The 13,777-nt window shown below is 45.2% G+C and overlaps 1 protein-coding gene across 1 annotated transcript in view; it reads right to left on the bottom strand.

Moving 5' to 3' along the window:
* The window catches only part of DNAH14 (dynein axonemal heavy chain 14), a 418,175-nt gene that overhangs the window by 87,711 nt on the left and 316,687 nt on the right, over nt 1-13,777 (bottom strand). The window contains exons 57-60 of the mRNA XM_077485830.1: nt 6,934-7,143; nt 2,670-2,851; nt 1,391-1,499; nt 1,115-1,240 (exon numbers count right to left, since the gene is read on the bottom strand). Of these exons, the coding sequence (XP_077341956.1) occupies nt 1,115-1,240; nt 1,391-1,499; nt 2,670-2,851; nt 6,934-7,143 (627 nt within the window). The remainder of the gene's footprint in view (nt 1-1,114; nt 1,241-1,390; nt 1,500-2,669; nt 2,852-6,933; nt 7,144-13,777) is intronic.

The following is a 13,777-nucleotide window of genomic DNA, read 5'->3' as shown; positions in this document are numbered from 1 at the left end:
TCAGGGCCTTGGCAATCTTCTTATAGCCTAGGCTGTCTTTATGTAGAGTAACAATTCTTTTTTTAGATCCTTAGAGAGTTCTTTGCCATGAGGTGCCATGTTGAACTTCCAGTGACCAGTATAAGAGAGTGAGAGCGATAACACCAAATTTAACCCACCTCCTCCCCATTCACACCCGAGACCTTTTAACACTAACGAGTCACATGACACTGAGGAGGGAAAATGGCTAATTGGGACCAATTTGGACATTTTCACTTAGGGGTGTACTCACTTTTGTTGCTAGCGGTTTAGACATTAATGACTGTGTGTTAAGTTATTTTGAGGGGACAGCAAATTTACACTGCTATACAAGCTGTACACTCACTACTACATTGCAGCAAAGTGGCATTTCTTCAGTGTTGTCACATGAAAAGATATAATAAAATATTTACAAAAATGTGAGGGGTGTACTACTCATTTTTGTTAGATACTGTATGTATTACATCTTCTTCAGTGTTGTCACATGAAAAGTTATAATATAATATCTACAAAATTGTGAGGGGTGTTCTCACTTTTGTGAGATACTGTAAATTACATTTAAAAATGCATATAATGCACATATGGTCTTATGGGAAGATTGTTGTCAAAATGAATAGTCTGGCAAAAGGGTCTCTTTAAAGAGGAACTGCAGTCTGCTCACATAATTTACACAGACACACAGAGGCAGACCTCCAGCTCTGCAGCTCCCATGGCCCTCTTATGACTCAACCCCTCCCTTCCTGGCAAACTCTCACAAGAGTGAGAGAGAGAGCTGTGCATGATGTCATAAGCCTAGGCTAATTACCAGACAAGAAACAGGAAGTGGGCTGTATAAGGTATTTACTGGCAGAAAATAAATGTTTTACTATCCAAAGTTAAAACAACAAGGGCAGAAGATTAAATAGATGGAAAGTTGAAAAAATAACTGAAGGTCCACTTTAAGCTTCTATGAGATGACTATATTTCTACCGATAATGGGACAATATACTGTATGTGGCAACCATTTTGCTGATGACACTTTAATGCACAAATCTTTTACGCCTAACATTATATCTGGTCTTGCATACATGGCAAACCACATGTAAACACCTGTTACCTCTGCATATTCTTGTACGATTCTGGTTTCTTGAGCCATCACCTCTTCTTCCTGTTTTACAATGGCACGAACTTGCTCAACCACAACTGAGTCGCTGTGGAGCTTAGCCATCAATTCTTCTATTTTCTAAAGGAAGGAGAAACATTGCATTAATTAAAATAAAAAATAAAATTTTGATGTACATCAACTTTGAGTGAGGCAAAAGGCCTTCAGATGAGGAGAAAGTACGAGATTCTAGGTGATGTATGTAGCATAATGACATCAGAACAACCTTACCTTTGTTTTTTGCTCTATTTGTGGTCCCAAAGCCACCAGTTCATGCTGCATGATCTCAATGAATGAGGAGGCCTCCAGCAGCTTAGACAGCCCAGTAAAGAAACGTTTTCTAAGAGAAAGAACAATTCACTATAACAATGTGGATTGGAAGGTTTGAAAGTATGCCAACTGTGACACCCCCATACAGGAGGCAAGAGAGAAACAGTCTATGTATCTTGACCTAATACAAAGCGATAGAAAATGACCAAAGGGCTTATCAGGGTAATAACACTTACCTCCAGGGATAGTCAGAGCTGAGGTGAGCACTGTTCCAAGCACTGCAGGGCTACCAAATGTTTAAAAATAAGAGTATGTTTACTATAAAAAAATGAATTGCTGGTTTACCCATAAAATCCTTTTCTTGGGGTACATCACAGGACACAGAGGACTTTAGTATTTGCCATCAAAGGCCAGCCTCTCGTTTTGCTTTTTGCAGAGATGTTCTGCTGACCAACATTTGAGCCATTTGATCATTTTTATATGGGCAGCCATCATGCCCACTCTTGAAAGCTGCTGTATGGAATTTTTCAGAACATTTACTGAGAGACTCTTAGCTCTCGAAACACTTAGATCTCGTTGCCAAATGACAGGATCCTCCATATTTGACTCTCTGTAGCAACACATGGTTTTCGCTCAGATCTTAAGGGCTTGGCAAATTTTCACCACAGTCACTGCAGGCTGCAGAAGGATGCCTGAAAGAGGGCCTCTAACCTCTTATCCGTTGTGTTTTTAAATACCAGGTCCTCGTGGTCTTATTTAAAGTGTAAGTAAACCCCTCTATCATTTTCAGCCAAGGAAGCTGCAATCTTTGCCTCTGTTTAATCTACAAGTACCACGATGCTGCACATGTGATCAGTTATGGCACCAGCCATTGGGTGGTCTGACAGTTTGGTTGAGAGCACAACCAAATTGTTTTATGGATGGGTTTACTTCTGCTTTAAGCAGGAAATAGCCCATTCTCTTGAAGAATTACAAAACTCTTCAGTGGTGAACCCAGTCAGCCTGCACAAAAAGTGAGGGTGCACCTTTGGCGGTCGCCAGGACCCAAAACTAGTGACTTTAGGAGAAGAGAATTCTGGCAGCGGAATTCCCTTCCACAGGCAGGGGTTTCAGCGAGGAGCATCGATAGTTTAAAAAAACTATTAGATAAGCACCTTTATAAAAACATAATCAGACACATGGCCAAGAATGGAAGACAGTATACATTAAATTATTACTACTAGTTACTAATATCCTTTACCTGTCTGTGGTCAGTTTTTGTCTCTTGGTCTGTAGGATGTTTGAGAAAGTGTCTATGAAACTCAGGTAGCTCTGAGGGGTCACATAATAATGTCTTCTGCTCTCCTTCAAATATTGTTCTGCTTTGCTTGAAACACTTTTGTGAATGGTGACACAGGTCTGAGCGATGCCCTCCTGAAGACTCTGCAGAGCACAACACATACCTACTTATCAAAGGTGTTACCGCTACTTTGAAAGTTCGCCTCATGGAAAAGCTTCATTAAAGTGAATGATAAAGTGTAGCCAAAACCTTTATTTTTAGTTATGTACAGAGCAGACACATTTTAAATCCATACACATCTTACAAGTATTGAGTGTTTTACTCATATGAGTTGCTTCCATGCAACAAGACTGTGATTTGGATACTGGCAAAGAAAAAAAAAACAATGGCAACTTTATATAACCCCCTTCTACTCTCAGCATGCTTAGTTTTGTGGGAAAAAAACACACAGAGATAGGTGGGGCATGTGTCCCTCAAAAAATTACAATAAAAGATTTTGTGATGACTACAAAATTCCTATTTTTCCTAGCACTGGACAGACTAAGACTCCATTCACTCAGGGGCAACCAGTCGCCCCAGCCGCCTCAAGTCGCGCTACATGTAAAAATCAATGTAAGTGAATCAAAGCCATCTTAATGCACACTACTGAAGTCGCTCCGACTTCAGAAAAGGTTCCTGTACTACTTCAACCTGACTTCTAGGTGACTTGTACCCACTGATTTCAATGTAAGTCACCTCCAAGTCAGATCTCCATCTATATTGAAGTGACAATGTCGCCTCTCTCACAGAATAATCAGCTCTCGAGGGGGAACTCCACGCCAAATTTTAAATAAAAAAACGGAACGGGTTCCCCCTCCAGGAGCATACCAGGCCTTAGGTCTGGTATGGATTTTAAGGGGAATCCCCCCACGCCAAAAAAACAGCATGGGGGTCCCCACAAAATCCATTACAAGACCCTTATTCGAGCATGCATCCTGGCCGGTCAGGAAAGGGGGTGGGGATGAGCGAGCGCCCCCCACCCCTCCTGAACCGTACCAGACCACATGCCCTCAACATGGGGGGGTGCTTTGGGGAAGGGGGGCGCCCTGCGGCCCCCCACCCCAAAGCACCTTGTCCCATGTTGATGAGGACAAGGGCCTCTTCCCGACAACCCTGGCAGTTGGTTGTTGGGGTCTGCGGGCGATGGGCTTATGGGCCCCCAGATCCCGGCCCCCCACCCTAAGTGAATGAGTAAGGGGTACATTGTACCCTACCCATTCACTTGGGGAAAAAAAGTGTCAATAAAAAAAAAACACAACACAGGTTTTTAAAGTAATTTATTAATCAGCTAAGGGGGTCTTCTTCCAACTTCGGGGGTCTTCTTCTGACTTCTCCGCTCTGTTCGGCCTCTTCTCCCGCTGTCCGGCCTCTTCTCCCGCTCTCCGGCGTCTTATCCCGGGCTCCTCCGCCATCTTTTTCCAGTTCTTTTACTAGCGGAGGAGCCCGGTCTCCTCCGTCCTTCTTCCCTCATCTCTCTTCTTTCTTCTTCCGATGTTGACATGACGCTCTCCCCGTCCGGTCCTGGGGCATGCTGGGACTGTGACATCACAAGGGGCGGGGTCATCATGTGACATCACCCGGTGACCACGCCCATACATATATAAGTCACCGTGCACGTCTCACAAGCCATTACAGCAGAAGAGAGCGTTGTGTCAACATCGGAAGAATAAAGAAGAAAAAAGAGAGAAGAGGGAAGAAGGACAGAGGAGACTGGGTTCCTCTGCTAGTAAAAGAGCTGCAAGAAGATAGCGGAGGAGCCGGCAGAAGAGCGGGAGACAACGCCGGAGAACGGGAGAAGAGGCCGGAAAATGGGAGAAGAGGCTGGATTCCGATAAGCCCCCTGCCCGCAGACCCCAACAAACAACGGCCAGGGTTGTCGGGAAAAGGCCTCATCAACATGGGGACAAGGTGCTTTGGGGTGGGGGGCTGCAGGCCGCCTCCCTTCACCAAAGCATCCACCTCCCCATGTTGAGGGCATGCGGCCCGGTACGGCTCAGGAGGGGGGGGGGCGCTCGCTCGTCCCCATCCCCTTTCCTGACCGACCAGGCTGCGTGCTCGGATAAAGGTCTGGTATGGATTTTGGGGGGACCCCACGCTGAAAAAACGGTTCTCCTTAAAATCCATACCAGACCTAAGGGCCTGGTATGCTCCCGGAAGGGGAACCCATGCCATTTTTTTATTTAAAATTTGGCGTGGAGTTCCCCCTCGAGAGCTGATTTTTTTCTCTGAGAACTTGAAGAACCTGTAAATACTGTAGATGATCAGATGGTAGCCTTACAAATCTGGGGAACAGTATCCTGATGTGGAGCCCTGACAGATCTAGTAGAGTGTGCCCTGACATAAAAGCATGAAATATAATACTTAAGCCCACAGGCATGAATGATGACCTGTCTGAGCCTCTGAAACATAAATGAGAGGCAGGTTCCACTTTATGGGTGCCAGCAGGAATAACAAATGGAGAGTCGGTTTTGGTACATAAAGCAGTAGCTGTGAGGTAGATACACACAGCATAAATTACATCCAGGAAATGGAGGCAAGTTTCCTTCTGATGAACTGGAGATGATGTCCTGGTTGAGGCCAAAGCTACCTTAGAGAGGCAGGAAGTTCTAGGCCTCAACAGCACCTTGACCTTGTGTAAAAGAAGGAAGGAGAGTAAACAGGATAAGGCCAACCAGACACTCGTCCGTTCAGACACATATCTCTCATAGGTTCATAGGGCATTTTAATTAGAAACTAAATTTAGACTCTACTGAGTCACTGGGGATTGCACAGGGGAACCACATGGGAGTCACCCTGTACAAACTTAATTAAGGAGTGGGAAGCTAATGGTTGCACAGAACAGCCCTGATCCTCCTCTTTTGGGGTACCCTCCTGGCTCCTCCGGCCGCTCGGGCTGCACCCATAGACACAGTGGGACTTCTTCCCCCCATCCCCTCGCTCCTTCATCATAAGATTTGATTGACAGCAGCATTAGTCAATGGCTTCCACTGCTATCAATCTGACTAGTGAGGAGGGAGAGAAAAGACAGAGCTGTCGCTCTTAGACACAGCACTAGATTAAAGGCTCAGGTAAATATAAGGTGGGGCTGGGGAATCCTGGACACAGAAGTTTTTTTTTAACCTTAATTCAGAGAATGTATTAAGGTAAAAAATGTGAGGTTTTAGAACCACTTTAACTCTAAACTGATAGCCTGCAAAGTCTTTCAAAGTGTCACTTATGGGCAATTTTAGTTACCATAGTTTGCCTCCATTTCACTGATGTCATAACATTAAATCTTGACATGTATAATAAAGTCTTGTAAGTCCTCTAGTCCTGCCCCTAGAGGGGTAGGTGCTGCGCAGGACCAAGGGGATGGTGGTATGGGGGTTTCAGGCTATCATCTGAACATATATTGAGCAGATAAAGTGTATTTGTGTAGGCTCAGGCAGGTGCAGTGCTGGAAAGCAGCCCAGGAGAACCCTGTACTCCTGTAGACCCCTTAGTGGAGCAGTGAGGATGTGTGGCTGCTAGGAGCTGACTGCCAATGAGAGCTGCAGAGCTAGAGGTGTGCCTCTGTGTGTCTGTGTAAATCTAGGAAGTGAACAGGCAGCAGTTTCAGCTGCCCACAGTTAAAATGGTTGCAGCCAGACACAGTGGAGGGAGATTTATGCAGTATATTTAGCAAGTACAGAATCACAGTATATATAAAATATAAAACGTGGTTGGACGGAAGCTTCAGAATGGCAAAGATGTTTTTATTACAAATTATGTGAGACACTGCAGTTCCTCTTTAAGGGTCATACCACTGAAAACTGACATTTCTGTGCTTAATAGGGGCTGTGGCTGTGGCCTTTGTAAACATTCTAGGAAATCTTTGCACCCAGCAATTTTAGCTCAGATGAGTTCCTAGTGCCTCCCACCTTATATGTTCAGTTGAAGGTGGTCTACCTGTTGGATTCTTTTACATTATGGACAAAGCAAAGGAAATAAGAAACCTCTGCTGTTTCAGCAGTAGTAAGATTTGAGGTGGGTGTGAGGGGCACAGCTGATCAGAAACTCAATCTGAGAGAAACTGCAGATGAAGTTTTAAGAGAAGCAAAAAAAGACAAATGTGACAAAATCCACCAATTTTAACCCATAACAGACACACTTATTTTCGGTTGAGCAGTCCTCTAATGAATGCACAAATGGATCAAAAGTAGCTCACCGGATTGTCTTGCAGCAGATGATGCTCTTGCAGCAGATGATGCTCTGTGATGTAACTGTTGACCACACTGCAGAGGGCTTCCTCCGGCCACTCGTCATACCAGTCTATAGTACAGCAGTTGACCAGAGATGGGTGAGATCGGCATTGTTCTCGTAATGTCTGTCCTGCAGGACTCAGGGCAAGGACCACGTGTAGCTTCGAACGAACCCGCTGCAGCCAAGGAGATTTGTAATGTCACATTAATGTTACATAGTACTTTGAGTTTCAAAATGTGTAAAGAAAAAGATGGGGAGACACTAACACAAAAATTGCTCATATTCCTAAAGATCTGATCAATACGGATCCCTGACGACCAACATTGTTTAATTCAGGCTGGGTTCACACTATTTGTGGAGCATTTGCAGCAGGGGGTCCCCGGTGCTTCCCTATTCACCGTTTTGCTTTAATTTGGACCTGAAACTGAGCCAAAGACGCACAGGACCCTTCTGCAGTCTGCTCTGCAGCCACCCCGGGGCTGTGTGAACTGGCTCCATCGAGAGCCAGCCACACTCTCCTGTCATGAGAATTGGATACGGGGAAACTGTGTGAACCAATCAGTTTATACCCAGTGATGTGCACATGATGGGCCATAAAATATAACGACTACCTATACTTTTTTGTACTTTTTCATAGAGTGGAGGAGGTTTAGAACCTCCATCAGTTTTTTTTTCTTCTGGTTCTGTCCTTGTTGGGCAGATCTTAGATCACTATTTATCTTAAGGCATCAATATGAATGCAACATAAGGTTTCCTGCCCCCTTCAGTGGATTGAAAAAAACATCCTGCACTGTCAAAAATGCACAGTAATGAAAATACTGCATGTATTATGCTTTAGGGTATATTTAAATGATGGCGCTGCATTGGAGTGTGCACATGTTGTGTTGCACGTTAACACGCATTGTGTTGAGATAGCCTATTTATTTTGAAAGACCTGGCAATGCAGCCAAAATCAGACATGCATACATTTTATTTGAATTGTAGACGCTCTTTCACATGTAAGTGCACTGCACCACAACATACACTCTTTTGGTGCATTGTGGCATGATGCATTAGACAGCCCATTCAAAATGAATGGTTTGAAATGCACCTCATTGCATGAAAATTTGGGTAATGCTGTATTTTTGTGAAGCGCACCATAATGCATATCCAGTGCAGTACCTCATATTGCTGCAATGCATGCTTTTTAACGCATATTACTACAATGCAATGGTGTGAATGAACCTGAAGGATACAATGTACACAGAATTTGGTGAGTAGACATAGTGGGCAACAAATCTTTCAGGTGGGAATCAGTGTTGGTTAAAGGACAAAGTCTGTCTCATGGATAAGAAGGACTATAAGCCATGTCTACTCCTCCTATATTTTACATTTCCCAGTTCCTCCTTCCTCCATCATCAACACAGTTAGAGAGACTGTACATAGCTTCCTTAAAACATTACTTTTTTTTTTTTTAAAGGGTACATTTTTTTTTCCTGCTTTACAGTGGCATACCTAGCGCATCTGGCACCCAACAGCCCAATACAGACCCCTCAGTAGTAGAAACCATCACCCCCCTCCCCTAGTACAGACCCCTTAGTACAGACAATCCATCTCCAGTACAGACCTCTCAGTACAGTAACCCCCATCTCCTAGTAAAGACACGTCAGTAACAGAATCCCCACCCCCTTCCCCCAGTACAGAAAAGCATGCCCCCTCCAGTACAGACACCTCTTATCCTCTCTGTAGTATATACCCCTCAGTAGTAGAAACCCCCCTTCCCCCCAGTACAGACTCCAAGTACAGAAAACCCACACTCCATACAGACCTTTAAGTAGTAGAAACCCCCTTTCCCCCAGTACAGACTCCTTAGTACAGAAAACCCCCACTCCAATACAGACCTTTAAGTAGTAGAAACCCCCCTTTCCCCCAGGACAGAAACCCCCCACTCCAATACAGACCTTTAAGTGGTAGAAACCCCCCTTTCCCCCAGTACAGAAACCCCCCACTCCAATACAGACCTTTAAGTAGTAGAAACCCCCCTTTCCCCCAGTACAGACACCCACTATAACCCCAGGTACAGAACCCTCAGGTACAGGGGTCCCACCCCCCTCCCCCAACTCACCAGGCAACCAGCGGGAGTTCAGAGAGGGGGAAAGTCCTGCTCTTGGCTCTGTCATATGAGTGGAGAAGGAAGGAAACTTCCTTCCACTCTGAGCTGAACTGAACCATGGGCTATGGGCTAGCTGGGGGTGCTGCATCTGCCTGACATTTTTTTTTATCTGTTGCATGGCACTGCACAAAAAAAAAAAAGAAATGCCAGGTGGCCCAATCACCCCCACAAGTGTGCACCTGGTATGGACCACATCCCCTGCACCCCCAATTAGTATGCTACTGCTGCTCTAGGTTACACTAACTGGTGATGCTGAGTTGCAATGATTGAAAGAACTGAAAGTGATTCTAAATTCTAAGGCTCCATGCACACTGGCCTAAAAATCGCTGCTTTTATCAGAGTTTTGTGTTCTGCCTGTGGGAGCAGCTCAATGTTATCCTATATGTCAATGCACATTATGATGATTACAGGCATATTTTAACCACTTTCAGACCGGACCATTTTGCTGGTAAATGACCAGAGGTCTTTTTACAATTTGGCACTGCGCTGCTTTAACTGGTAATTGCGCGGTCATGCAATGTTGTACCCAAACAAAATTTGCGTCCTTTTCTTCCCACAAATAGAGCTTTCTTTTGATGGTATTTGATTGCCTCTGCGATTTTTATTTTTTGCGATATAAATGGAAAAAGACCGCAAATTTTGAAAAAAAATGATATTTTCTACTTTTTGTTATTAGAAAAATCCAATAAACTCAATTTTAGTCATACATTTAGGCCAAAATGTATTCAGCCACATGTCTTTGGTAAAAAAAAAGTCAATAACTGTATATTTATTGGTTTGCGCAAAAGTTGTCACATCTACAAACTAAGGTACGTTTTCTGGAATTTACGCAGCTTTTAGTTTACGACTGCCTATCTCATTTCTTGAGGTGCTAAAATGGCAGGGCAGTACAAAACCCCCCCAAATGACCCCATTTTGGAAAGTAGACCCCCTAAGGAAATTGATAAGTGGCATGTTGAGCCCATTGAATATTTTATTTTTTTGCCTCAAGCGATTGAATAATGACAAAAAAAAATTTTTTTTTTTTTTTTTACACAAAGTTGTCACTAAATGATATATTGCTCACACATGCTATGGGCATATGTGAAATGACACCCCAAAATTAATTCTGCTGCTTCTCCTGAGTACGGGGATACCACACGTGTGGGATTTTTTGGGAGCCTAGCCGCGTACGGGGCCCCGAAAGCCAAGAACCGCCTTCAGGTTTTCTAAGGGCGTAAATATTTGACTTCACTCCTCACTACCTATTACAGTTTTGAAGGCCATAAAATGTCAAGATGGCACAAAACCCCCACAAATGACCCCATTTTAGAAAGTAGACACCCCAAGCTATTTGCTGAGAGGCATGTTGAGTCCATGGAATATTTTATATTTTGTCAGAAGTTGCGGGAAAATTACAAACTTTAATTTTTTTTTTTTTTTTTCACAAAGTTGTCACTAAATGATATATTGCTCACACATGCCATGGGCATATGTGAAATGACACCCCAAAATAAATTCTGCTGCTTCTCCTGAGTACGGGGATACCACATGTGTGGGATTTTTTGGGAGCCTAGCCGCGTACGGGGCCCCGAAAGCCAAGAACCGCCTTCAGGTTTTCTAAGGGCGTAAATATTTGACTTCACTCCTCACTACCTATTACAGTTTTGAAGGCCATAAAATGCCAAGATGGCACAAAACCCCCACAAATGACCCCATTTTAGAAAGTAGACACCCCAAGCTATTTGCTGAGAGGCATGTTGAGTCCATGGAATATTTTATATTTTGCCACAAGTTGCGGAAAAATTACAAACTTTTTATTTTATTTTTATTTTTCACAAAGTTGTCACTAAATGATATATTGCTCACGCATGCCATGGGCATATGTGAAATGACACCCCAAAATAAATTCTGCTGCTTCTCCTGAGTACGGGGATACCACATATGTGGGACTTTTTGGGAGCCTAGCCGCATACGGGGCCCCGAAAACCAAGCACCGCCTTCAGGCTTTCTAAGGGCGTTACAGTTTTGAAGGCCATAAAATGCCAAGATGGCACAAACCCCCCCCCAAATGACCCCATTTTGGAAAGTAGACACCCCTAAATTTAGGGGTACACTAGTGAGACTAGGTCATAAATGGCGGGTGCCCTGAAACTATAAAAAAATAACTAACCAACCAGCGTCACCTGTAACCGTTATATGGTGATCACTGGTGAAAGGGTTAACTAGGGGGCAATCAGGGGGCTTTATGCGGTAGTATATGGGGGTCCCTGGCGCTATAAAAAGCTGCGGCGAACCTAAATACCTACCTGCCTAACTAGCGTCACCTGTGACACTAATACAGCGATCAGAAAAATGATCGCTTATTAGGCTGGGTTCACACTGGAGCGATGCAGGAACGCCACGAATCCGCGGCGGGTTCCCGCATCGCATGCCTCCCGGCGGCAGTTCACACTGCCCTATGCGAACTGCTGGGAGTGTCAGTGAAATGTTAATGACACCCCCAGATCAGTTCGCATATCGCAGTGCGATCTGCAAACTCGGATCGCATGGTGTGAACACCCATGCGATCCGATTCTGCTGCGGACCAAAAAAAGGGTCCCGTGCGAGTTTGCGGGGGGTGCGGCGGGTGCGACACGAATTCAGCCATACTATCTGTATGGCTGAACTCGAATCGCACAGAGATCGGATGTGATTTGCACTGCAGTGCGGTGCGAATCACATCCGTTCTCAAACCGCTGCAATGTGAACCCAGCCTTAGTGACACTGGCAACGGGGGGTGATCACGGGGTTAAACCTTTATTGGGGGGGTTAGGGGGGTACCTTAGAACTAAAGGGGGCTAACCCTAACTGCCCTAACAGTTATTACAGTCACAAATGACACCTGCCGGGTGATCAGGGGGTTAAACCTTTATTAGGTAATAAATGGCGGGTGCCCTGAAACTATAAAAAAATAACTATCCAACCAGCGTCACCTGTAACAGTTATATGGTGATCACTGGTGAAAGGGTTAACTAGGGGGCAATCAGGGGTAGTAGTATATGGGGGTCCCTGGCGCTATAAAAAGTTGCGGCGAACCTAAATACCTACCTGCCTAACTAGCGTCACCTGTGACACTAATACAGCGATCAGAAAAATGATCGCTTATTAGGCTGGGTTCACACTGGAGCGATGCGGGAACGCCACGAATCCGCGGCGGGTTCCCGCATCGCATGCCTCCCGGCGGCAGTTCACACTGCCCTATGCGAACTGCTGGGAGTGTCAGTGAAATGTTAATGACACCCCCAGATCAGTTCGCATATCGCAGTGCAATCTGCAAACTCGGATCGCATGGTGTGAACACCCATGCGATCCGATTCTGCTGCAGACCAAAAAAAGGGTCCCGTGCGAATTTGCGGCGGGTGCGGCGGGTGTGATGCGAATTCAGCCATACTATCTGTATGGCTGAACTCGAATCGCACAGAGATCGGATGTGATTTGCACTGCAGTGCGGTGCGAATCACATCCGTTCTCATAAACCGCTGCAATGTGAACCCAGCCTTAGTGACACTGGCGACGGGGGGTGATCACGGGGTTAAACCTTTATTGGGGGGGTTAGGGGGGTACATTAGAACTAAAGGGGGCTAACCCTAACTGCCCTAACAGTTATTACAGTCACAAATGACACCAATGCAAAAAAAAAAAAAAAATGCAATTGGTGTCACTGTGACTGGGGGGGCAGGGGTAATTGGGGGGGTGATCGGGGGGTAAAGGGGGGGTGTGAGTGTGCCTGGCATGTTCTACTGTATGTGTGGTGTGTTGGTGCAACTCACCGATGCTCTCTCCTCGGTGCCGGAACGAAAAATACCGACACGGAGGAGAGAATACATCACTTCCTCTCCTGTGTTTACATTACAGGAGAGGAAGTGATGTCACGAAGGATTTCCATTCGTCGGGAGCGATCGCGAGGGGGTGGCCATGAATGAATGGCCGTCCCCTCGTCCGGGATCGCTCCCGAACGAATGCCGACCGCCGCAGGCACCGGGCCCCCCACCCGCGGGAAGGCAGGGACTTATATATACGCCCTTATGCCTGCCCGTGCCATTCTGCCGACGTATATCGTCGTGCGGCGGTCGGCAAGTGGTTAAGCTCAATGTTTAGAGGCAGGAAAAAACTCTTCTGGTTTGTATTTCTGATTGGGGCATTCTGACAGAAAAAAAATGCAAAACTCTCCTAACTCACCTAAACTATGTAAAAAAACATTCTATATAAGAGTTTTTTTTCTGCCAAGTGAACAGACTTTTTTGAGCCCAGTGTGCATGGAGCCTTAGGGTGTTTTACCTTAATGCATTCTATGCATTAAGGTAAAAAAAAAACTTTTCCTCACTTATACTTGATCTCGATTTTGATTCAGCAATGGGTAGAGGCTCTCTGCTCTCCCCCCTCACTGGACAAGTTGACAGCAGTGGAAGTCACTGGCTCCTGGTGCAGTCAATCAAATACTTTGACGATGGGCAGGGCCCAGCCGCACGGTCTATGTCAATGAACGCAGACAAGGTGGCTCAAGAGTGAGCCTATACAAGTGCCCCCTAGGAGCCAGGAGAGCTGCCAGGGGACCCCAGAAGAAAAGGATTGGGGCTGTTCTGTTACCATTGCACAGAGCAGGTAAGTGTAACATGTTTGTTATTTTAATGCAACC

The sequence above is a fragment of the Lithobates pipiens genome, unplaced genomic scaffold (genome assembly GCF_037356315.1).
Source record: "Lithobates pipiens isolate NorthernLeopardFrog02 unplaced genomic scaffold, aLitPip1_a1.2 Scaffold_18, whole genome shotgun sequence".
In the NCBI taxonomy this organism is placed as follows: Eukaryota; Metazoa; Chordata; class Amphibia; order Anura; family Ranidae; genus Lithobates; species Lithobates pipiens.
The sequence above is the reverse complement of the archived record's forward strand: the minus strand, read 5'-3'. Positions and strand labels throughout refer to the sequence as shown.